At 40.5% G+C, this 26,936-nt stretch overlaps 1 protein-coding gene across 1 annotated transcript in view; it reads right to left on the reverse strand.

Moving 5' to 3' along the window:
• The window catches only part of LOC109968592 (septin-7-like), a 29,908-nt gene that overhangs the window by 2,165 nt on the left and 807 nt on the right, over positions 1-26,936 (reverse strand). The window contains exons 2-8 of the mRNA XM_020614953.1: positions 8,649-8,749; positions 7,596-7,730; positions 6,087-6,204; positions 5,468-5,560; positions 5,133-5,229; positions 2,295-2,346; positions 1,580-1,705 (exon numbers count right to left, since the gene is read on the reverse strand). Of these exons, the coding sequence (XP_020470609.1) occupies positions 1,580-1,705; positions 2,295-2,346; positions 5,133-5,229; positions 5,468-5,560; positions 6,087-6,204; positions 7,596-7,730; positions 8,649-8,749 (722 nt within the window). The remainder of the gene's footprint in view (positions 1-1,579; positions 1,706-2,294; positions 2,347-5,132; positions 5,230-5,467; positions 5,561-6,086; positions 6,205-7,595; positions 7,731-8,648; positions 8,750-26,936) is intronic.

A 26,936-nucleotide genomic window follows, 5' to 3' on the forward strand; every position in this document is an offset into this window, starting at 1 on the left:
CCTCAGCATTCCCCCGGAGGAGCTGGAGGAAGTGTCTGGAGAGAGGGAGGTCTGGGCATCTTTGCTTAGACTGCTGCCCCCGCGACCCGGCCTCGGATAAGCGGAAGAAAATGGATGGATGGATGGATGTAGCCGTTTCTATCTAGCTGTACTTGATGTGTAGCAAACTGCTCAAATTGCTCCAAGGATGGCTGCAAAATGTCAACATCCCAAAGGGAAAACATTCCTTCCAGAGAATGGGGAAGACTGTGGCTTAAGCAACAAAAAGGGACTGGGGTTCTTCTGGCCTCAGTAGTGATGAGAGCTTGTACAGTGCACATTTCATTTCTGTTGACTGTTTCTACCTAAAGTTTGCTAGTTATTCTCAAATTAAAAGATGCCCAAAAGCTCGGCAAAACTAAAGGAACTGCAGTATTATTCAAAGGAAACCAGCAAAGCAACCTAAGGTTTACAGCATTACCCTGCCAAATAAGCTCAGAGTAGCTTCCTTCCAACTACCTAATGTATGCTGTTGATTTTGACTGGTGTTTGCACTGGACTCACTGGGAGCTGTGGTCCTGAACCCTCTATGTACGTTACTGACAATTGTTTTACCTTCTTTTCTCTGAGCTTTTTGACCATGGCTTTGTTTGTTTTTTTATGGCACAGAGCTTTTTAATTATCAAAACGGACTGATCATGTTATAAAAGGACGGGTGACAACTCTACTAATATGATTGTTACCCAAAGATACTAAAAGTTATATTGAACTGAGCACAACTCTGACATACAGTACAACATAAAGCCTGGTAACTGTCATATCCTTTAAAATTATGTGATTAGTTAATCTTGTTGTTACATTAAATATGCCTGTATTATCATAAATGTGGGAAAGTGTTATGAATAACACTTCTTTTGTTTTTATGTAGGCTCTCTCTATCGACAGGAAACCTGCTATACTACACAAGTCATGGCGAAGTTTAGAAAAATCTAAAATCCTGTACAGTAGCTTATACTGATGTAGGCTCAAACAGAATCAGTGGATTTAACATTACTTTTCAGTGAAATATAGAAATTCCAAAGTATTGCAGGTTAAAAAGGAAAAAGAAGAAAATCCTGTGAGGCAGGGTAAATGAAACGCTCAGAGAGGAATGACATGGATTCTTTGGAGAGGTTATGAAGAAGTGAGGTAACACTTACATGCCGTCAGCCGTCTCTGGTCTAAAAACAAAACAAACAAACGCACAGACACTTAGCATGCTGCCATGAACCATGCATTAGCTTTTAAGAGTGTGCTGGTGATTACTGACGGCTGCAGCAGGCAGATTAGGAGTCAGATGGTGTCTCAGTTAGTGCCGTCAGACTGGACACTACTGATACTGATGGCCAGTTAGTGGGGGTTAGTGCTGGTTTGTTTGGGACAGGAAAGGGTTTAAATCTGTAGGTCAGTCACTGCAGACTTTGACCTGTGAACTGCAGGTTCCTCCACTGTTCCACAGTGAATAAGGTGCTCAGAGGTGGAACAGCAACATCAGGCTACTACTGGGCATTTCAGAAACATGAACACAATAGTACTGTGTGCACTGAACTGACAAACTCACTTGGTAAGCTGTCCCTTGTTCTTATTGTTCTCCACACCACTGTAGGTGACTGCAGCTAGTTTCTTGCTGCGGTAATTTTCATAGTGAACATTATTTGTTACATCTTTCAGGTCCTGCATGTGGGTCCTGGAAAACAAAACAAATTAACATGAGTGTTAGTAAATAAGCACATTTACTCACACTTGGGTGAAGGTGAAGTTTTTGTGTACTTTTTTAAATCAATACCTTTGACTGAACAGATTTTTATGTAGTGTATTGTACTTGTCCTTTTCTCCATTACACCATGTGTCATTCACCAAATATTTTTGTCTAGCTTCCCTTCATTATAGTTCTGCCTGCAGTTTTGTGCAGGTTCCTTATTTACAATTCATCAATAACTCACATTGAGAATTATGGATCACCGTACACGCAGCAGTAGTATGCCCTTTTAAAATACCTTTTACAAAATACTATATTGAATTTCTGTGAATAAAGACATTTACAAGGGAAATCGACAAATAGAATAAATAAACATACAATTCTACAACCAACCTTTCAAATGTTGTTAGCAAACAGAATAAAAACAAAGATTAGAGTGAAGTAAAACATAAAAGTAGATACTGCAATATTAAATGATTAACTCCTGTTCCCTTAGAAGGAGCTGGAGGTCTTTTACTGGAGTGACATACAGTGGATTTTAGTTAATACAGGTCAGTGAGGATGTGTTTTTACTCACCTGATCAGCATGTTCCGGAGAATTGTGAAGTCACAGTGCTCTCCGTTTTCCACTGGGAAAACAGACAAACAGGGCACAGTTTAGATGATATGGAGTGATTATAATGACATGCGCGATCACTGCAGAGGTGATGACTACAACAAAATAAAACAGAGAATGGCAAAGTATGTAGAGTGATGCAGTTGACTATTTATATCAATGTGTTAAAAAATAAAAAAAGACAATTAGTAAAAACTTTTTTTTTTCCTCAAAGCTCTCTGGCCATTGGGTTTATTAGGTATAATAAGAGTGTTTTCACCAGAGCAATTGCTAAGATCTCTGAATGCACTAAAAAGGCCTAACAAATATAAACAGATGATCAGACGAACCAACAGTTTATCCAGTTTACCTAGACTACTTTATTTGGAGGTCAAATTTAAAATGAGTGTGCCCATTATACTGTAACAATCTCAGTGTAAAGAAAAACTATGTATGACAAGACAAGGAAGAACAGGAAGTTGGTCGGATGGGTAATAATTTGTTTTCTCCTCCAAATAAGTTTGACTGGGGTTTGTTTACAACATATCTGATCACCTGAAAGCTCGTCTGTCTTGCCCTTTTGGACCATTGCACTCTTTTCAGTGATGTTGCCACCTTCTGAGCTCCCAGCAATAACCTTGGTGAATAGTGTTAAGCTCAAAAGAAATAAAGGCCAGACCAACAAAAATAAATCCCAAGAGTAAAATAACAGAAAATAGTGCAACAAGAATGTCTCATAATGAGAGAAAAAAAGTAAAAGAACACTGCAAATGTTCAATGTAGTTTCATATGTCCTTAGACACACACACACACACACACACACACACACTGAAGAACCGAATTATTTTTCAGCTCTTTGACATTGGCTCACATTTCATTTTTTATTTCCTATTTTCCTCATTCAGCATTTCCAACTTCCTCACCACATTTTCAAGTTCCCTTATTTTTAAGATGAATTATTTAACTAAAGCATTTAAAGCCCTTAAAATGTAATAACTGGTCTCAAGACTGTCAGGCTTTTCATGGCCCTGCATACACACTACAACAGCATGAGTGCAGATGGTTTCAGTACCAGAAACCATCAGAAGGTGGTGCTGTGTCCTGCTCTGTGGGTCCCCTCCTACAGTCACGCTCTCCACTGTCCTCTGAGGTTTCTCTGAACTGCTGTGGTAAGAGTGACTTGTATAGCCTCCCAGAGGCCTGCCCTCTTTCTCTCTGCCCATGCTGACATGGAGCCAAAACATTTCTGGTATTCCAAAACTCACCAGGCTCAAGTGTAATCACCTGAGTCAAAGCAATTTATATGTAAAGGTTTAAGAGGAGAAAAACCTCAGGAAGAGCAACCAACAAGTAACAACAAAAGAATCTATATGATTTGGAAGGTCCCTTTCATTGCTTCCAACTCCTTTGTTATAGTAAATGCCATGTTTATACTGTGGCAGTGTCCTAATCACTTTAAGCTGTGCATGTTGTCACATTTCCATATGTCTCGCCACACTGTGACACAAACTTCCTGTGCTAGGTCAAATAGGACTCTTCATATCCTGTGCTGAAGAGAAAAATGTCTAGGCCCCAAGTCCAAATGGTTCGAGTATATACTGTAACTGTGTCTTTCTGCTTACTTGCATTTTCTTCACACATTGAAAAAAACTGTCTGTGTTGGTCATGACAAGTGGTTCATCTGGCAATAAAAGAAACAGGCGCTACTTGTCTCCAAGCCAATTCATACAAAATGCAACTGAAGCCTGTATTGACTGGTGCTATGTTTATTAGCAGATGTTTACCCTGAGGACTAATTTTATAACCTTGTTGTCAGCGGAGGTCTGTTTAAATTCAGTACTTGTCACTGAACCATATTGTGTGTATCTTACAAACTGGCTGAAGGACTTTGACCACTGTGCATCACACTTTATTCGTTACCGTTATTGTGTCGTCTTCAGAGCTTGAGGAACAAATGAAGACCCATCCAAGCCAATACAAAGCTTCCAGGCATCCAGAAGTGCAGGACGGTCCGAATCAAAAGGACAATCACAATAGATACAATCTGTCCGAATTCAATATATAATATGTAACAACCTCATGGAATTATTGGGTTTTGTGCTCCTCATGCAGATGCAATCTCTTTCTTGTCTACTAACACATTTATTAAAGTGTGCTCTGTGGATACTCAATAACACAATCATACTGTGTGCGTGTGTGTGTGTTTGTACAACCAGTGTCAGTGAGTGTGGAAACTCAGTCTTTGAAAAGGTAGGGCTCCAGAGCAGAGACACCGACACACCCCAGACACGAAGGCCAACATCAAGGGGTCTCCATTCAGCCCTTAGTTCGATGTCTCGCTCCCAGCTGCGGTTCTCCACACTTTGAAACATTGCATGTGCTTATGTGACATGCGCCTGGTATTTAATCACCTTGTGGAGACTGAAACCTGTTTGCACACACACTTTCTGGGGCTTACACTTCCCTTTGGGGGACGAGATGCTGTGTTACTCACTGAATTTTAGGGTGATGACCTGGTTGGGAAAGGGTTAGGAAAGTAGTGGTTATGTTTAAGCTCATGTTAAGTCTCCAGGAAATGAATGTAAATCAATGTAAAGCCCCCACGAGGAATGAAAATAGACTGTGTATGGGTGAGTAGATGCTCAGTGACCAGATGAGAGCAAAGCAGGAGCACATGGATAGTGTTAGTGCTTTGCAAAGCATCCACACATAACCCAGTAAAACTGTAGCTATATCTGTGTTTACATGTATGTGTGAGACAGAGATTCCACTTGGTTGATCAGTTTACAGGTTCAGATCAGTTGACCTCTGACCTCTCACCTTCAGCCACACCCCAAGGGTACTGCCTCCCACGCACTCGCTTTCCATTGACCTCGATGATAGTGTTACTGCCAACTACAGCCAAGGGTAAATGATCCTGCAGCGAGGAGGGAAGGGACAACTGTCACATAGCTCACACATCATGGCTAAAAATACCCTGAGGGCTATGTACGATATAAACGAAAAGTCACTACATTTAAGAAACACAGCTGGCGATTTTCAGTTTGAGTAAAGTACCAAACTGGATCAATATTTGTCTGAAAACAGTCTCAACTAAAAATTATACTGTTGTTTTTATCTAAAGTTTAGCAGGGGGTTGCGTTCACAGAACAAACCTTGATTTTCCTGACCATCCTCATCTCCTCCTCGTCGTCTGTCTCTGGGAATTCATAGATTTTGATTTTGTGCTCCTGGATTTCTTTCATGATCTGTACACAGCAGAGATGAAACAGGGAAAGGCAGGTTAAAATGGAAAATCAACGTGGGAGCTAATTTAGTGGAGTGAGCTGCATGCGGAGCAAACAGGTCTGTAACATCAATAATCACACTGGAGGGTGACTGATACAGGCAGGGGGAGGAACCTACCCATTTATCCAGCGCGCACACACACTGGCTCAGTGTTCATTATCAAAAGTATGGGCAGTCTAGTTTATTGACAAACAACTGTACAAACTCATCACAATGACTATGACCAGGAACATGAACAGCAAACACTACGTGCAGTAAAGCAGACAGGATACAGATTGTGCTGTATAGCACCTATTCACTGAAAGGAAACCTGTTATTGCATCATCTAGCCACACTATCAGGAGTACAGACTGATAACCTCCTTCTAGAAACGGGCCCCAGGAGTACAGACTGATTAAAAAAACAAACAAAAAAACACCACACTGGAACAAATCATTAAAAGATGCTAAGCAGAAAAACATACATGAGGTCAGAAGTGATACCCACCTGTTTCTTGAACTGCTGACACTCCTCAGGAGTCATTGTGTCTGCTTTGGCGATGAGAGGAATGATATTTACTTTTTCATGTAACCATTTCATAAATTCAATATCAAGCGGCTTTAGTCTGAGGAAAAAAGTAGAGAAGAGAGAGTTTAGAGTGTCGATGAATGGCTCTTGGGAAAGTGGAGCTGGCACATCTGGACCGCCAAGACAACACTAAATCTCATCTGTGTGGACTCTTTCAAATGTCACTGTAATGTTTTATTGCTGGATGTGTGTGTGCTGCGGCCTGCCAGGACACTAACATAATGATCTATTTAGTATGTAGGTAATGAATCAAACCCACTTTGAATAGATGGGTGCTAAAAGTAAAAGAACCAAAAGAAAGGACATGACCACTTCAATTATTAATGCTGTGCATGGACCTTTTTTCCCCCAAATCTAACCATTTTATCAGGGAGATCCCACTGAGGGTTACAACCTCTTTTACAATAAGATTAGAACATAATCAAGTGCAGCAGTATAGCCAATATGAGGCCTATTCAAAACAACAAGGAGTTTGCGAGATTAAAAAACCCACAGAAACCTCAGTAAACATAAATCATACTATAAAAAGCAAAATAATGAGGGACCTTCATTCAAGCCAGACAGCACTGAAGTGATAATGAGCCCAAAAACACTCTGTAGTAACTAAACAACAAAACTGGCATTAATCTAAGAACTCACAGCATGGCCTAGTGAGTGAACACAACCAGGCCAGCTGTGTGCGTTTGCCTGACAGCAGCCAGTGCGAAGGCATAGCCAGGAGGAGGAAGGGGGTCTCCAGGTCAGTGAGCTCAGGACAAATTATCCCACTGTTATCTGTGCCTGGTAGGAGGCCACTAGCAGAGCAGTCTGGGTCAGGAATACTTAACCATTTGCCTGCTCAAAATGAGCCACTGAAACACAGCAGCTGAAAACAGATGTATTGCTTATTTCCCATGCGACTGAGTCCACAATGAGATGAGGGCAGAACCTCAAAGCAAATGGAATACTCAAGGCCAATACGTGGTTTTGCAATGCCCTTTGGAAGTAAAGGGACTTGACCTGACTCAGCAGCCTGGTAACTGGATCTGCTTAATAAATGCCAAACAATGAATTCTGGAAATAATGTAGGGTTTTTAAGTCAGGAACTTTATGTACAGACACTAGTCGACAAACAACTATTTAGATAATTGAATAATATAAATTTCCCTAAAGTAAAATTATAAACCTTCTTTGGTTTCAGCTCCCTGTGCCTGCGTGGGTTCTCTCCGGCTAAAGTCCAAAGACATGCAGCTTAGACTGATTGGTGGCTCTAAATTGCCTGTAGGTATCAGTGTGGGTGTCTGTATCCAAGTGTCAGCCCTGTGATTGACTGGTGACCTGTACAGGGTGGACCCCACCTTTTGCCCAGTGTCAGCTGGGATTGGCTCCAGCTCCCCTCCCCCAATACTTCCAGAAATTCCAAAGTCAGTAGAACCCTGTGGTACCTACCCATGTCCAGACGGGGCAATGAAATACAGGCAGCACTGCACTCTGTTGTCTGGCATCTGTCGTCTGTTGACCCGCGACTCTGCATTGAGGTAATCCTCAAATTTACTGTCGATGTAATCTGTGACCGACTGCCAGCTGAGGACCACACATTACTCACATCACTGTCAGGTACAGTGTCACAGTAATAGTGTATAGTAACTTACAAACCCCATTTCCAGAAAAGTTCATTTTCCAAAATGCAATAACAACTCAAACCTGTGACGTATTAATCTGCTTGAACCACGATTTAACTGACAAAGTACAACAAAAATGTTTTCAGTGTTTTCACTGACCAACTTAATTGTATTTTGTAAATATAAACAAATTTAGAATTTGATGGAAGCACAGTCAAAGCTGGGGCAGAAGCTAAATAAGAGTTTCAGCCTACATTTCAGCTTGTTTTTTGGGGGGAAACGGGTGGCGGGTTCTCTGTGCCAAAGACCATGCAGGCCGTTATCAGATAAAGTTGCAATGCCAGGATCTATGATGGTTTGGGGGTGCATCAATGCCCACAGCATGGGTGACCTGAATATGTGTGAAGGTACCATTGATGCAGAGGCATATATTGGGATTTTAGAGACATACACTGCCATGAAGGCAATGTTATTTCCCGGGAAGTCTGTGGATATTTCAGCAGGGCAATGCCAGGCCTCATTCTGCACATGCTGCTTCATTGACAGAGTGTGTGTGCTTGACTGGCCAGCCTGTAGTCCACATCTGTCTTCTATTGAAAATGTATGGCGCATCATGAAGAGGAGAATCAGACAACAGCGACCACAGAAGCCTTGTATCCAGCAACAATGAGCCAATATTCCATTTGCAAAACTAACAACTAGGATCCTTCAGTTCCCAAATGATTAAAAAGTGTCACTACAAGGAAAGGTGATGTAACACACTGGTGAACATGACTCTGTCCCAACTTTGAGTGTTGCAGGCACCAAATCCTAAATAGCAGATTTTAGTTCTGTGGAAATGGGGTTTGTACATTTGCCAGTGTCAGATGGCTGAGCTCACCAGTTACTGTTATCAACAGCATCACCAAAGCCGGGGGTGTCAACTATAGTGAGCAGAAGCTGCACTCCTCCTTCCTTTACCAGAACCTTTGACTGTTCCACCTGTAATGACCAAGAAATTACAGTCAGACATTTTCAAGCCTATGTGACACTTTTGAACCTGTTAAAAAACTATGCATGATTACTTCTTTACATGCTCAGTTTACATACTGCAAACAACTAAAACATCTCTTCAAAACTATTATTAACAACCAGCCAAACCTTTGCTGCCACCAAGTACACAACTTAAGACCTGTGTAGAGCCTTGTCCCAACAGAGACAGGGAGGAAGAGTGTGCTGCTGTGGATGAATGCAGTGAACCAAGTCGCCTCCAAACACTTCAGAATGAGGTCAGGGCAGAACTCGTGATTAGCAGATGAGCTTTGATTTAATCAGCAGATCTAAACCAGACCTTTTCTGCCATTCCCTCATATCAGAGACTCAGAACTTTCACAGCCTGGCAGAATGATGAGAAACAGTCAAAGAGGGTAACGCACATATCAGTTAGCAGACAAACATAAGCATTATAACTCCTACAGATACATAGTGCATCACCTTTGGCTGCAGTTCAAGTCTCATTTTACATCATTTTTTACCTCAGACACAAATTAGGATTGCTGTTACTGTTTGTGTAGTAAAGTTGTCAAACACTGAAAGGAGGCAGCTACAGTAGCCACAGCAGAGAGCATCACTATTCTATGAGTGGCAATGGGGGAATCGCCATTTACTGAGGAGAACAGTCAAAAGCTGTTCTTTCAGCTCCACTGAAAGAATCTCATCTTTGGTATAAAAGAAATTATATAAACAACAGACAACAAAATGCACAACTGTTACTTTAGGATCATTTCTAACACCATAAATTTGGTAAAAACATCTAATATCCAGTCTTTTCATTGTACTGTCATAACAGCTATAATGTTGCCAATTCTTGGCAGTGGCACTAACAACATTTAGTGGTTGAAGAAGGGTGCCTTTCAGGTTGAACCCGACTCCTAATGTTTGGCCATGCACCTGTGTGGACAGAGGTGTTACCTGTCTGCACTCTCCCCAGAGGAACAGTGTGATTTTGTGTGATGAATGCAATCATCATGATTGGTGTTTTACCAAAGCATCATCTTTGCTTTACTTTTTCAATTGAATTTCCAGAAAATGTACAAGACTACAAACAAAACTGATGAGTCCAGCTGGATATAATTAGAAAACCTGTGTAGTGCTAGTAGATTTTATTTAAACATCTATCCGTACAATACATGCGGGCATGTATTTAGCTGGGACAACAGTGTGTAACCCATAGACTGTATAAAAGATGGATGACATGACAGCTCTCAGAAGTGAAGCCACTTTGAGTCCATTGCTCTCTGGTGAATGGTTGCAGTATAGGTCATAAACTATACTGCCTTCACTTTAGTGGGTGAGAGATGTGAGCTAAACTAAAGATTCAAAGTACAAATCAAATCATCTTCCATTTTTATATACAGTCTATGATATAACCCAACTCTTCCTCTGTCCTGTCCACACCTGCTTGGCACAGGCTGGCTGTAGGTATGCTGTCCTTTAACAGTTGTTTCAACTGTTAGCCTGAACAATCTGCAACATGTAATTCCTGAGTAAATCCTTGGTCACAGAGGTTAACCCCTGTGGCCCCCACCCACCATTACTGGTGTGTGCGCCGTGTACCGTCTATCATTAAACTGACCTGACACCCTGGACCCCCTGCAGTATGCCTACCGGCCCAACAGGTCCACCTCAGATGCTATCACGGCTGCCCTCCACTATTCCCTTTCTCACCTGGAAAATGGAGACTCCTACATCAGGATACTCTTCATTGACTACAGCTCCACCTTCAACACAGTTGTCCCCCACAAACTCACCCACAAACTGTTCACACTAGGTCTGCACCCCACCCTCTGTGACAGGCTCCTGGAGTTTCTGTCTGACAGGCCCCAGACTGTCAGGATTGGCAACAGGATTTCAGCCAGCATTGTTACAAACACTGGCACCTCACAGGGATGTGTCCTCAGTCCCATCCTCTACACCCTGTTCACCCACGACTGTGTCACCTCCCACAAAGACAACATTATCCTAAAGTTTGCAGACGACACCACAGTGATAGGTCGCATCACTGGCGTGGACAAAGCAGCCTACAGGAGGGAGGTGGCCGGTCTGGTGTCATGGTGCAAGGACAATAATCTCAGTCTCAACATGGACAAGACAAAGGAGATGATAGTGGACATGAGGAAGGAGAGGAGATCTCATCAGCTGCTGTTCATCCGGGGCTCGAAGTGGAGAGGGTGAGCAGCTTCAAATTGTCATGATTCGGTTCTGTGTTGCTTCCTGTCATGCTTTTATTTTGATGCTACTTCCTGTTTTGTTGCGTTTGCTGGCTCTGACCTTGGACTGTGATACCGACCCGTAAGTGTGTTTTTTGTGCACAGTGTCTTGTCCTGGATTTTTGTTCAACGTTAGTGCTCTTATTAAAGAGACTGTTTTGTTTGACATATCCTCATCTGGCCATTTAATAGAGTTCACCACAACATTTTCGGCAGCATCACGCGCCGTTCCCAACGTGAAGTGTGGAATGGAATCATATTATTAATAATCTACTAGATAAAGAGAAGAAATATTTAAATGTAAAAGTATTTTGTGCACTGATCAGTTGTTCATAGTACTACTCTATACATGATACTTCAATGCAGAATAACACATGCAAATAAAACTAGACTGCAGCTTATTATCAATTATCGATTCATCTGCCCACTATTTTTTCAAGTAATCAATTGTTTCACTACAAAAATCCAAGAAACAGTGATAAAATCATCACATTTAAAGATGGAACCTGCAATTTTCTTTGTGTAAAAGTGAGCAATTTTCAGTTATCAAAATAGTTCATTTTTTACAAGCAACTGATTGAACTGATTGCTTATTTAATTAACTTGATCAACTTTCTGTTGAAGCTTTGAACACAATATGAGGAAAAAAAGGCAGTTACATCAGTTTGCACATGCATAATTGCACATTGACTGTTGACTGCTGCACATACAGCTCCCATGCAGCATCCTATTATATTCTTATATATTTTTATTCCTGCCTTAGATTTTGTGTTACTTATTTATCTACTTTATATTTCACTTGTATTGTGTGGCATTCATGTGGATGACAAAGTAAGAATTTCATTGTACAGGGAAACACGTTTCCTAACTGTGCATATGACAAACACTTTGACTGATGGGCTGCTACTGGAAGGCTGGGCTGACCAGACAGACACTAACAAATGACTATTCACAGTGTGTTCAAGTGCAATTAATATAATACAATATAGTTTAAATGTCTTTTTGAATGAAATATACTGTACAAATACATTTAACAACAAACTGATGTGAAAATGAGAGCTACTGTGGAGCCACTGGAACCCGCTGGGTCTGTATGACTGCTCCGGAGAAGATACTGCAATATTTTACATACCTGTAACTATGCAACTGTGAAAGAATAATTTCTGATCTTAGAAATGCAGATCAACAGTTTGATAGACAAGAACATGTCACACTTTTCATAGAATTGGATGAAATGCTCCATGTCTGAGATGGGCAAAATGGTACTATATAACAAAGTAGAAGTTAAACATCAGAGCGCTGGGTAGGGACCTGCAGTGTTTCTCTTCTACTTCATAACAGGATGAGACAAGCCACAGACATGCCCATTAAGCAGACTGGCTGACCAGTCCATGAGTTGACGGGACTGGCTACATCACAATAATATGAAATGCCAGTACTACTATCCCCAACAGCCTGTGACTAAATTACAGGACTGCAAGCTTACTTGACTGTAATATACTGTGAATGAATGTACAGTGGCTAAACACACTGTGAATGATAGAGTTAGAATGAACCACTACAGTTCTGACCTGTGGACATTTGCTCCTTTTCTCAGTCAGTTCAGCTGCAACCTAAATGGCTGCCAGACTAAACAATGCATTTCCTGTTGCAGTCTCTAGCTGTTAGACTCCCAGCTCAGAGTTCACCTTTGATTACCTTGAATCTGCATATCTGAATGACTGACCAATAGAGACACCGATGCACAGTGTTTGGACATGTAGAAGTCATTATTCGAACAATGTATCATGTTTAGTACGATATTACACTATCAGCTAAAAAGGTACAGGATCACACTTGCCGTTTGCTTTTGATCACTCGCTACGGTTAACATTTATTCATTACCACAGTAATAACTACTGTACATTGTCTTATATAGTGCCTTTCAATCCTTTGAAGCACACTGTACTTTTTGGGAATGAGTGCAAGGTGACTGCAAAACAAAACTAATGTGACCATACCCTAACAAAAGACAAAACCCAAATCTAAGATGGTCATGTTATATGACCCTGTACATGGGTCTGTTTATGTAAACAATATCCATAAAAGAACATCCAGCACTTTTCATCGGTCAAATGAGAATGAATCATTGTCAGATTCTGTTCCGTAACTAAAAAGAAAGTCTGAATTTTATTCATTTTAAAACACAATCGTTGCTACTGTACAACAGGAGTGGGTAGTAAAAATAACAGTATACACAAATTTTATACCTTTATCTAATTAGAACCTAAACAATACAGGACTTTGTGGCAAATACTGATGTTGATATCTGAGAGGTACAAAAACCCGATGAGAATGTACTAGACAAACATTTGGATCATTTTGTCAACCAAGAGTTGTTAACATGGTACAGTATGTAGTGAGGGGGACTTTTACAGAATAAAAATATTGTCAGTGTTCTCTGGTGGACAAACTATAGCATGTAATATATTACACTGGAATGCAATGTTTTAATTTTTTTATACAATAAATATGGTGATAGTTTCTCGGATGCTCAAATGAGAAACAAGAAAAACCATACCAGCTGATGAAAGTCATGAGATGCGCTTGATGCCTCTCAAAAAGGTAAAAAGTGGACCTCGAGCCACTATTGATTTAAATAACTTTTCATTTGTGCATGAAAGTTCTTGAAATAACCCTAATGGCAAATAGGATTAGCAAACTGTCCTGGCTGTACCCACCGCTCATAAATTGGCAGATGGAATCAGCTCCAGCACCCCCAGGAATTTTTATGACGACGTAGTCTGTGTTGAGATTCTACTTGAGAGTATGGCAGATGTAATGTACCAATAAAACCAATACGGAGTTGCTGATGATGATCATCATGGGTAAAAATCCTTGAATTGATGCTGAGCATCTGCTAACTGTTAGAATAGCCTTTAGCACTGATATTCTATCTTCACCACCATTTTGATTAGTTTCCATGTGGTCTACCAGCATCAGTGCAATTAATTAGGCTTTCTGAAGTCAAAAACAAAAGAAAGGTGGTTCACTGAGTTTAGTATAGCCCTTCACAGTGTATGGCAAAAACTGCCCGCATACCGCGACTCTCTCCGTCACAGTCATGGGAAGGTCTGAATGAAGCCCCGAGGAACATTAATATAAAGGTGACCTGTTTAAGTGACAGAAAGTGGTCACTTTAACAGACTGATGAAGCCAGAAATGTTACATATCTGAAAAGGCTTTTAACTAACTATAGAGGATCAACAAAACAAGCTTACCCCGGGTACAAAATCAGTCTTTACAATTTAATTTCATGGTTTTCAGGGACTGTTGACCAATGTAGACAAAAGATGACATTTTTTCAGAGGAGGTCTGTGACACACACGGCTCAAACTAGAGCCTCTCTGAAGTAATCAGTCACTGGAGAGTCATGCTCCTGTAATGTTATTTAAGAGGAAGTGTCTCGTGTATCTGGCCAGAGTCATAAAGAACTACAGTATGTTCAGAGACAAGAAGAACAAAGAGTCCTGTGACAGATGGTCTGGCCCCCACAAAGCCCTGATCTCAAGTCATGGTGTCAGTCCAGGATTACACGAAGAGACAGAAGACACAGACAGCCTAAATCCAGGACAGAACTGTGGCAAGCTCTCCAAGATGCCTGGATAATCTACCTGCCAAGTACCTTGAAAAACTGTGCACAAGTGTTCGAAGAACAGGCGCCGTTTCAAAGGCATAAAGTGGTCAGTAAATACTGATTTAATTTAGGCTTTGTCTCTTTACTGTTGCACAGTGTTAATTTATGGCTGCGTAATTAGGGGACAGCAACAGTGGCTGACTACATCGGTACCATAAACCCATGTTTCTTTTGAATCACAACTACCATTGCAAAAACCAATAGCCTGATCACTAAAAATGCAAATAAAAGTTCATGGCATCTACTTAAGCACTTAAAGGTAAGGTTAAGAGGCACTTAAATGATAATATTAATATAATACAGCAACCAACTCTCCATTTTTTAACCCACTTAAAGCTGTGAAAGGGTGAAAGACATTCGAAATAAACCCATAACTCTGTGTAAAACCCATTTTCAGATTAATGAAAGCTTTACTCGAGTTTTCTCCATCAACAAGACCAGGTATATCATAAAACCCAATTTCACATTAACAGTTTAAAAGAGATCTGTGAAACTTTGATTCTATTTGTAAAACTAAAAAGGGTCATTTGATTTCCCCCCCCCTTCCATGCATTGGGCCAGGTCCATATCAAACACCGCTACACTTGCTGCAGGCCTCTCAGATCTGGAGTGGATTAAATAAAAATTGTCCCAATTCAGGTACACTATTATCTGGATCAAGTAGTCAGAGAAAACCCACATTTAAAAAGTCAGTATGTTACAGTTATTTCCATTTGCCTGAACAATAAACATAACTCAACAGTTCCCATTTTTTGCTGAGAGTGATGCCAATTTTATTTTCAGGTTGGAATGTCACAAGCAAAAAGGGTCACAAACAAACAAAGAGCACTAAAAGAGTGCCAACCTCCACCAAGGGGCTACTCAGTTTCCCCATAATGCTATAAAAGCAATATTCCCATGATAGTTTGACCCTCATCATATGATGCCTTAACCATGAAAGCCTACTGCTGGCATTTGGACTGATGCTAATATTATTATTTTTGAAAGTTATTAAAGAAAAACAATAGACATGAGACATCCACTGGTTGGTGGAGAGGTAAAAAGGGGCCTTACATTGTCTGGTTACATTGCCTAATCTGAAATTACACACCTTTGTCTTTTGCATGTCGACTTCCCCAGACCAGATTCTCCTGAAAGACAAGACAGAACCAGCGTTAGAAGGTGGGTGTGAACTCTACAGATACACTCCCACTATACTAGCTTTGTAATCTTTCTTCGCATTCCAGACTGGGGTGCAATGTGACACAATGTCCAGATGACTATCTTCATTATTAATGCGGTCTTTTAATGTTTGACATTCTTCACATGTTTCAGATTCAAAACTTGACAGATGGAGTGGACGTTCTGTCCTCCCAAATTCTTTTCCTGTCTGCATTTCAGGATCCTAATCAGTGAAGGGAGGACAAAGAGAGAAAGACTTAAAACCATCATAACACCATAATCATCATGAATTCTCACTATAACAGAGGAGAAAAAAACAGAACCATTCCATTCAGTTGTACTCAAAGAAATCAAAAGGTACAACGAGTAACCGACACTAAAGTTCAGTTAGATACTCCACAAAAATGGGTTAATCTTGTGCAGGTCCAGTTTTGATTTTAACAGACTTTGACAGTTTGAGATAAATTTCATTTGGGGATAAAAGATCTGACATTTCTTACAAGAAATAGTTTTTAAATTTGTATTTTTATTTTGCTTGTTTTCTTATTCTTTCTTCCTATGAGTTATAGTAATCACATTGCAAAGATTTCAAGGACTTTGCTAAACATAGCTGTACAACAGTGCTGTTTAGCAAAACCAAGACATTTTAACTGGTCCCCATTCGGCAAAACAGAACATCCAGCACATGAAAAACTGTCCAAGTAACAAAACATGGGCATCAGGTGTCCGCCCAAATTCATAGTGTTGTTGGCTTTTTTACTGGTCAGAAAACTTCCTTTTAAAAATCATAATTAGGGGTGTGCAATATATATATTGTGTACTACGTTTGAGCTGTCAGAGTAGAGTATGTCATTTACTTCACAAAAAACAATTGAAAACAAGCTTTGAGAGTCCACATATGTGTATATGCTCATGCGCCACAAGATAAGCTAGAGCAGCAGCCTAAAAATGCACTAGCAAAGCTAGAACTGAAAAAATGTCAGCATCGCAATCTACACCGTTAGATTTAATTGCTAGATGTGAATCATCCATCTCGCATGGCGGCATTTTGGCTTTGACAAGACAGATGTTGCTCAAAAGATGCCAATCTGTAAACTAAATTGGCTGCCATTAAAGACAAATTGATTCACCATTTGCAAACTAATCACTGCACAGAATATAAAGAATATGAAAGCTTCAGGAGACAGGCTGTCCATGACAGGACTAAAGTAGCCAAGGTACCAGCACAAAAACATACTCAAACAGCGGAATCGTTCTGAAAGTCATTTCAATGTTTGCGTAAGTTATAGTGGTACTCGCATGCTTCAGTTTTAAGTAAATAAACAAGACCCGTTTTCCTTAAATGTTGTTTGCATTAATATAATTAGTAAGCAATAATTGCTTGTGGTAATACAATACCATCAGCAGTGTGTCTGTCTGGGTGAGTGGAGGACAACAAAGCTGCTGAACAAAAGCTTCAGTGTGAGAGAAGAGACGACTACACTACTGCTGATCTTTACAAATGTCCAGGGCCAACATGGGCTACGGCTGCACATACAAGTTTGGTTGTTTAATTAGCTCAACTGTCTAAACTAGAATTTTTAAAGAGGGCAGCTGAGAATCAGTTGTCCAAGTCTAATCTTTTCCTGCAGTTTGGGGGCATGGGGGGGTACCAGCGACTGGATTTGTAAAGAAGCTATCTCTGACTAAACTTCTATGAAAATCTGTCAGTCTCTGATTAGAGGAGAAAGGGGCTACCGTTCTTTCTCTTCATTTCTTTCTGTGCTGGATCCATCTTTTATTGGTCTGTCTCCGAGCTCAAGAGCAACATATCTCCCTGTCTTCCTCTTTATTCAATATGTTCTCTCTCAAACACACACACACACACACACACACACACACACACACACACACACAATCAGCTGTGTGTTTACACATGGTGCTTGTATTGCTAATATTTGGAGGAGGTGTGAAAACACCAATATTTAACCAATCACCGGTGACTGAACCCCCACCAACCCCACCCCTCTCCTCCTGGACATGCTACACAGCCCCATCCCTCATAAAATATATATATATGAAAATCACAAATTCACTCAAATAACAAGTGTGTCTCCTAAATGTAACATCTTAGCCAGCAGTGGAGTGGCTCTCCTGCAGGGCTAACAGCCACCGTCAGCAGTAGACAAACTGTCACAGCCTGCTCTGGTTCTGTAGCAGTAACCAAGCTCACTAGTAGCGTTCAGCACCAGAGCAGCACAAACAGGGTGTTTCTTCACTTCCATCTCCACTTCCTATGCCCTCATTTTCCACCACCCTTCCTCCTATTTCCATTACAGATGGGTTTGCATTTTGAGACAGACAAAATAACCTTTGTAACCTGCAATGCAGTCTTCCTATGTTGCCCTTGTGTATAAAACATCAAAATACAGGGAGATGTTTTGACTGTCACCATGAGATTTGAGCTAGAGGCTCTCGACTGATTATCCACCTTGCTGGCATTTAGGGACAGCCCTACATTTCTATATATTTTATGTCCTTACAATTAGGCCTTAAGAACGACGAGAAAATTTTATGAGTATGAAATGTTCATTTTTAGAGATACATAGTTAAAAGACAAGGCTGGTGATTCTCTACACATGTCCAAAAGCTCTAAATGCTAACAGCCATCATTTCTTACAGCCTCTGAATGGGTCAGCTATGCATGCATGTAATCTTTGCTCTGTTTAAACTACTCCACAAGATAGCAGAGATCACACATATGAAAAGATGACTCTTACGTCAAATACTGTACAAAGTGATGGCTGTTCTTAGCCTTTTAGAGCTCATTTTTTAAATATGATGTACCTCACGCATTTCACGAGGAAGAGACGTCACTGCGGACTCTGCTGTGGCTCACTAGTGTTTTTAATGGTTTTTGTATAATAATGGAGGTCTATGGCACAGATGACCAGGTTTTGGATCAACACTGGCATTACAGGCAAGACACCCAATTCATTGTTGGGTTTAGTCTCCATATGGGATTTGTGCCAAAACAAAACAAAACCAAACCACATCCTCCTCACAGTAAACACACAGCAAAAGATTGTTAGACCAGCAAGCAATTACAGTGAAAGCTAAATACTGTAATTGACATACCCCAATTTACTGTTGAGGGCTTACTTGACAGTATGGGTCTTCTGCATCATTCTGCACAAATCAGAGTTACCCCTTTGTCAGATGTCAGTCCTACCGCAAACTAACAAGTTCCTCTCCAAACCTGTTAACCTTGGCTTTGTAGTTCGAGCTAAAATGAATCCCATTTTCTTTCAAATCCCGCAACAAGTTATGATGGTGGGTTCAGTGGAGATGCTGGTCTGATCACGGCTAGTCTGAGCTGTGGTTGCTTGTTTGGAACACAGGGGCTTATCAATGAGCCACAAGACTGAACCATTATATAATACAACTGACATCAGCTGTGGAGATCTGTCCAAATGATAACTGGCACTGAATGACATCCATCAGTCCTGCTGCTCTGGGAGTCAAACTAACATGACAAGATTAGCTTCCACACCAAAGATCAGCAGTTACAAGGAACATTAAGATACACTTCAGTGACAATATTAACACCACAATACAGAAACTGATTCTCCATTTGTTTGAAACCAATTTTGGTGCCTAAAGCAGCAAAAAGAGTTTCTGTTAAATTGTTTATGCCACACAATAACTAAAGAAAACGTTCTGTGTGATTACAGCAGGATAACCCAGCTGCAGCACTAGAGGAGGACCACTCTCACTGAGCCAAGCGTAGGCTCATTGGCGCGCTGCATAGCTCGCTTTGCAGCCAAATGACTTCCTTTAAAGGAAATTTCCAGCAGCTGTCTAAGTATGGGGGTTTATTCAAAGACACTTCCCAGAGGCTGGTAGAGGGGAAGCAGGAAAAGTATGACTGGTGAGAGAGTGCCCATGCAAGCCCCATTAATTCATTTGACAGTGCCGCCAAGACACTGGGCTAATAATGTGCAAGTGAAATGAAAGGTGGTCTGTTCATTTATGAAAGACAACTTTTGTTTGCTCAACATTATTGTTGCATCTATGAAATGGACTTTTCTTTTTTTTTTTGAGGCAGGGGACAGTAAAAGTTTGAGGGCATGACAAAAGTATTGCACATTTATCTGTCGGCAAAGCCATCAATTGCCCTCCTGTCTGTATCAGATTTCTCCTAAAAGCCCCTTTTGTTTATGAGGGTATTTTTTCCCAAAAAGGGACACAACAGATCATTCAACGTGCTGTCAACCAGGACCAAGTATAATGAGCTACGGCTGCAGTCACTAATATCAAGGTCACTTCCTGCCAATGTGTAAATCACTGACAAATATTGACTTTGACCAGCAAAGTGCTCTGGCCCACTTTTAATTGTCCTCTAGCACAAACACTAAGGCTGTATTCACACAGAGACTGTCCCTATGTTAAACCAGCACAAGGCTGCAGTGGTGTGTTGTTTCATGTACCAGTGAGACAATGATATATGACCTGGAAAGTCCAACTGGGAGTGATGGATTTATGCTTCATGTACCAGTGAGACAATGATATATGACCTGGAAAGTCCAACTGGGAGTGATGGATTTATGCTTCATGTACCAGTGAGACAATGATATATGACCTGGAAAGTCCAATTGGGAGTGATGGATTTATGCATTTAAAGCTTATTAGACACCAAAACACAGCACAATGATGGGATCTTATAACTCTGGAAAGTTATCATAGCAGCAACCCTTTTATGTTTGGTTGTAATGATCTGTAATAACAGCAGAAATACAATGTTCATGTTATAAAGTAATCCACCAGGAATGCACAGCTGCTTGTAAGTGACTGGCCAACACAGCATCTTGCCGGATGACATCATGTAGCATTGCAGAAAACATTGAACCAGATCCAAATTTCTGACCACACAACGCTGCGTTATGGGTCATCCAAAACAGTCTGTGGAGCTTTGTTGCTTGCCTTTGACACAACCCAAGCCAAATCTGAGAATGTCGCATTATAAAACATGACACTGTGTTATGTTAAACATTTACTGTTTAATATAGTCACTCTGTGAAGTTATTTCAGCAAAATACACCAACTTGTTTGTCACACCGATTCCTTTACTTCACTACTGTCTCCTGAAGACATATTCATCTCTAAATTCCTTAATATCAGATTTTTCCCAAACCAGCAGTGGTTAAATGTGTTTTATATTACCATTACCCATCAACTGCTAAAACATTAAGCACACACTGACACTTCATCCACTCCAGAATGACAAGTGTCTAACTTTGCTAAATACCCCGCTATTCTAATTACATGCTGCACACAAAATTGCAGCAGCCTTTTTCCTGAGAGCACACAAGAGGGGAAACAGGGCGTGACACCATGAGCACAGCCAGAAGGAAGGAGAGTGCTCTGATTGCCATGAAGTCAGTCTCTTTAGCTCTGGAACCGTGTAGACACTGAAAGCCATAAACCCAGAGGACAGGAAATGAGACAGGGGAGGCATTCGGAGTGACTTCCTGTCCAGGTACCTCTGGACAACATACCATACAAGAAAGGAATGGTTCTTTGGGTCCAACTCCTTTCGAGCTGCTTAGACTTTGACTGAATAATGTTATGACAGGAAATCCCCTCCCACCACACAAGCCACACACACATACTGTATGTAGCAGTGGAGGGCTGCCTGTGCTGCTGAACGGCAAACATTTGTTTTAAATATGCTTCCCTGAAGCAGCCAGCTTTTAGCATTTTCTACTATGATGTTACTGTGAAATTCAGTACTGATCAACACGTGAACATTACAGTTGGAGCTACAGGTTCTAACAGACACAGATTTGGTGCAAAGATGCATCGCTGGAATAAGCAAACAGACTGAGAAACAGTAATGCTTCTCCTCAGATGAATGCCTGATCGTTACACACAGTTAGGACAAACAAGGATGTAAAAAGGTACTAAAAGAGAATTACTCACCCACAACCATGAGTGTGAACTCAAAACCCCTCTTCACTGATTTTCTGTAAACTTGGTTGGGAAGATTGGCAAAACCCACATAGCCCTCCAGGTTCTTCTGTTGCTGTAGACCAAAAATAAACATAGCTGATACTTTTCTCCAAGGGAGACAAGACAGTACCAGCAGAGAAGCAAACTGTAGCAGACTGTACCATTTGCTAACTCTGATTTCAAAACGGCCTTTAAGACACAAGACCACTAAATACTACTTGATTTTGTTTTTGTGCCACCAAACACACTGTGCATGCATAAAGAAATCATGTCTGAGCATAATTACATAAAGTAGACCAAGTCTAATTTTTGGTGAGCGTACAGTGTAAATGGCTAGCTAGCAGAAGTGTAACAAAATAATAAATCTTCACATATTACAATAATAATGACTAACAAAATTAAAAATCTTAACTGAATCCATAGCTATAGACTGCATCTCATGGCTACCCTCAGTGACACAAAATGAGCAAAGTGTGATCAACTGGCTTTGTGAGTGGTACTGAGGAGGGACAGACTGCTACAGAGCGTTTCTGCTCAGGTTTGTGGTGTGTCTCTAGACATGGCAGTGTCAGGTCAGTTAGTCAGTGAGGCCATCACTGATTCAGACTGAAAAAGCTTAATAAATGTTGGTTTGAATCTCATAAAATTCCATAAAGGTTTGGTACAATTACTTCCTATTTTAATGGTACAAATTATTAGTTTTAGTTTTCAATTCATTGGTATTTTGAGCATTCAAAGCAGTTTCATAACTTAAAAAGTAAACCCATTTACCACAATCTTAAGTTCTGTTCACATTAGTATCAATAAATAAAAATGTAGAAAAGCATTTTCAATACTTATAGTAATTTGATAGATGCCTTAAAAGAATGGAAGTTTGATACCCAGCACTAGTGAACAGTCAATTTTGTGTCATTTTTACTAGACACTGTACTACCCTAGGGTCCTGCATGCTGATGAGAATTAGGCAGAGTACTTACAGCTGGGTTGAGAGCGCACAGGTTGTCAGGATGAAGGAAAAAAAAAAAAAAGGCAGCAGTCCGAGTAGACGGGTCCAGGATGCAGGAACCAAACCACAGAGAAGAAGACCAGAGAAAGAAATTAGTAGTAGTAGTAGTAGTAGTAGTAGTAGTAGTGTAATTTCACCTCTGCCCATCTGCTGGCAGATGTTACCTCTTGGTAGACTAAAGCATAACTGAACTAATGTACATAAAGACAACATTTCAATGCAGCTCACTGATTACTGGACACAGTGAAAACATATCAAACATCAACAGATATAAAACCAATCCACTATGAATCTGGAGAACAGGTTTCCGTCTTTTACAGGTGATCCCACCACATCCACTAGAGGCAGGTCCAATCAACATACTTTTATGAGTTCAATGAAACAGTTTCATACAATAAAGAGAATGCATTTAAAAATTCATATCAAACAAAGGTATGTTTTGCTGTACAACTCATTTTTCGATTTTGCTGCTTTTTAGATTTTTTTTCTTGTGAAAACTGATCAATTTATCTCCCCATTAAAGATTATTCAAAACAATCTGAAGAGGGCCAATCCCTCATTGAACTTCTCACAGCTCAAAGACATATGCAACCGTTAATGAGGGATCACAGTGTAGGTTTGATGTGTTACAGGTAAAAAGGTTGGAAGCCAGCCATGTAGACCATCACTTTGTAACTGAATTCATGACAGAAGGCTAGAGCTGAGTATCAGATGTCGATATAAAAAGAAACTAGTTTAAGATCAGCATGATATTTCTAATATTCAGATGCCCTATCTGCACAAATTCTGACTCACGACCAAACGTTGTACTGAGAGAAGATACTCACATTTTCTGACCACAAAATAAATGGAAAGGTAAACTCATTCACTAATTAAAATGACTATTTTTCTGGACAAGATCAGATTACTTTTAATTCTGCATCTGGATTATTGTTAATTCCATCAGAAGAGTCTAAGAGGATTCAGAAAATACCTTCAGCATTTGGGTGAGCATTATGAAACAGTCAGCAAGTCTCAATTTCACCAACATACGTCTTACATAATTCAGAAGTAGTATCACTAATGTTATGTCATTTGGTTTTGATGAAGCACAATCATCAGCATAATTCACCAACATTTTATCTAAAAAGATCTCAATTATTGATAGTGGCATTAAAGTCTGGCATTACAGTTATAATGGCTGATTTGTGTGAAGAGTAATTCAAACATGCAAGAGAGTTTTCATAAACATATCCACTGTATCACCACATCTAACCCTGTATCTGAAGGAACCCCTAAAAAACAGACTGTCTGAGCCTGACTTTAGAAAGGCTTTAGTGAAAGCCACTGACTATTACCCCATCACATAACTAGAGTATGTGCATCAATAAAGTCAGGCCTACAGCAGAGTAACTGCACAGTATAATCAAGCAGTTATTTCCCCTGTGTTTATAGGAACTGTCACTAGTTAATCTGAGCGCTTAACATGATGCATCCTTCACTCATCACTCTGGTATCACTGTAACTACGTACACATACACACATTTCTGACAGACTACCGGCCTACTGGTTTACATCTCTGGGCCCTTTCCTCATTGCACCTTGGAGACAGATGACAGCAAACAGCGGACCAGTCAAGCATTCAGCCTGAAACAATGTGCAAACGTCTGCAAGCATAAATCAAATCAAAATTTATTTATATAGCACTTTAAAACCAACATCTGGTTGACAAAGGTACTTCACAAGGGCAAGGTAAGAACTAAAGTGGCTGTGGCTCACGAGGTAGGGCAGTCATCTCCTGACCAGCAAGTTCGACTCCCAGTCTCCCCGCATGCCTAAGTGTCCCTGAGCAAGACACTGAACCCCGAATTGCTCCCGGTGGCTTGTCTAGCGCTGGTGCATGGCAGCCTGTCGTGAATGTTGTGTGTGAATGGTGTACGATCTTCTGTAAAGCGCTTTGGCCAGTGCAACACACTGTGAGAAAGCACTATATAAAATACAGTCCATTTACCATTTAAAGTAATTAGGATCAATACAGGAATAAAAACATAGAAACAAAACACAAATTACACAGATTCAATAGTTAAAAGAAGGAAGCATCAGACAACACTATGTATTAAAAGCCAAAGCAGATAAATACGTTTTAACCAATGATTTCAACGTTATCAAGTCTGTAGATGATCTAAGATTGGGAGGTAAACTATTTCACAATTTAGGAGCTGCAATAGTAAAAGCGCACCCCAGCATTTGTACATGTTAAAAGACAAGCAGCAACATTTTGCACCATAACGCACTCTCTAATGTGAAGGACAGACGTAATACACAGACACTAATGGCAGGACTTTTAAAAATGACTGGTCTCGATTGCACTGAAAATGACCTTTGTGCATCGCTGTACTTTCACATGCAAGAACATTTTTAGCAGCAATTTTGCTTCTACATTCTGATGCTTTGTGCCCAAGGTGCCATTACTCTCTACAGGACATGTCACGTACAATGATATGGGCTGGAACTTCTCAGACTGTAACCTTATATGCACACAAATTATTTGCACACTGTGCATGAGATTTCAGTTACAGGTCAGCAGTCTTCTTGGTTCTACACTGTCATCACAGAACAGAGCAGAGGCACCTTGTTTAATAATCATCATCATCATCATCATCACCTTTATTTGGCCCAGTATGTTACACACAAGGAATTTGTTTCTGGTACAGAACCGATGGCAGCCATCTGCGGCACCAACTCAAGTGATGGCTCTAACCATCGGGGGCAACTTGGGGGTTCAGTGTCTTGCCCAAGGACACTTTGACATGTGGACTGCAGGCACATGTGGAAGTGTTCTTGCGGCCATTAGCATTGCACTACACAAATTTAATGTACAAGGTAAGCAAGAAGATGGTTTACAACTTTCTGACACTGAGAGGGCATTAAAAATAACAATGCACGGCTTTTGTTTTGTTTTGTTTTTAAGTATTAGTCATGAAATAGCGAAGGTACTATTGTCAAAGGGGGAACAAGTTCTATTTTCTTAAACAGAACCAATATCTGTGTGTTCATCTTAAGCTCCGGGTCAGTGCCACTGACAAATGAAATCACTGCAGGAAAGCAATGCGACAGTGACAGGCAGAAAAATGCACAACAAACTGTGCTGTTTGTTAAACTAACGGAAACAATGTGGTGAGTGTACAGGAAGCTAGGGTTACAACGAGGCACCACCTGCCCAGAGGAGGGACTATGAATTGACAGCAGTGAGGATACCAACACCATCTGACAAACCCTTTCCCACAACCTTAGGAGAGCTCAGACATGACATGCATCATCCCACACTGCTTCCAGGCTCCTCTGCTGATAAAATTCAGCTGCTTTCACTCTACATCTGGAGATGTCCCAAAATAGGCCTTCCCCCTCTCGTGGGAACGGAGAGTTTCAAAGAGATGACAAGTTTACAGCAAATTCCTATGCTAAGTTTAAGCATTGCTACTGTATAACACAAAATGTTAAAAGGATATTCCATGATTTCAAGCATCTTTTCTGCTACAAATTTACAGTCTCCAGGATGATTGAAGATGACCTTCCTCAACTTCAACTTCATAAGGGTTATTCCTTCAGGCTTTAACCACAGGCATAAACTTGAAGAAAAGCAATAATTTCAGATTTATCTGCAATCTGCCATTCCCTGCGGGTAGGGGTGAGTTTTGATGTGGCTGTGTCATGGTGAACAATGTGTTTGTCCTGCCATTGAGAGCTTTAGACATGTTAATAAAAATATTAATGAGTATTCAAGTCTATTACCACCGTACACTATGTACGTTTATCGCATGACCTGTGCACTCTCAATCACACCTACAGACCTACCCTGTATACAATATCTTCATCACGTGCAAGGTGTTTTTAACAGAGGTTTCTTAGCATCTCACTCCCTATAGTTTTATTACTACAGCATTATCTGACTAGAGAGGCGCAAAGATTGTAAAGATCGAATGCCACTCTTGTTTTAGTAACATAAGCTGAATCTGAGTGATGTCACTCTTGATCATTGCTACACAGCTGCTATTCTAGTGCCTTATTGCACAAATAAATGACATGTCACTTGTGTTCCTTTGGCAG

This window comes from Monopterus albus, unplaced genomic scaffold (assembly GCF_001952655.1).
Source record: "Monopterus albus unplaced genomic scaffold, M_albus_1.0 scaffold154.1, whole genome shotgun sequence".
NCBI classification, from domain to species: Eukaryota; Metazoa; Chordata; class Actinopteri; order Synbranchiformes; family Synbranchidae; genus Monopterus; species Monopterus albus.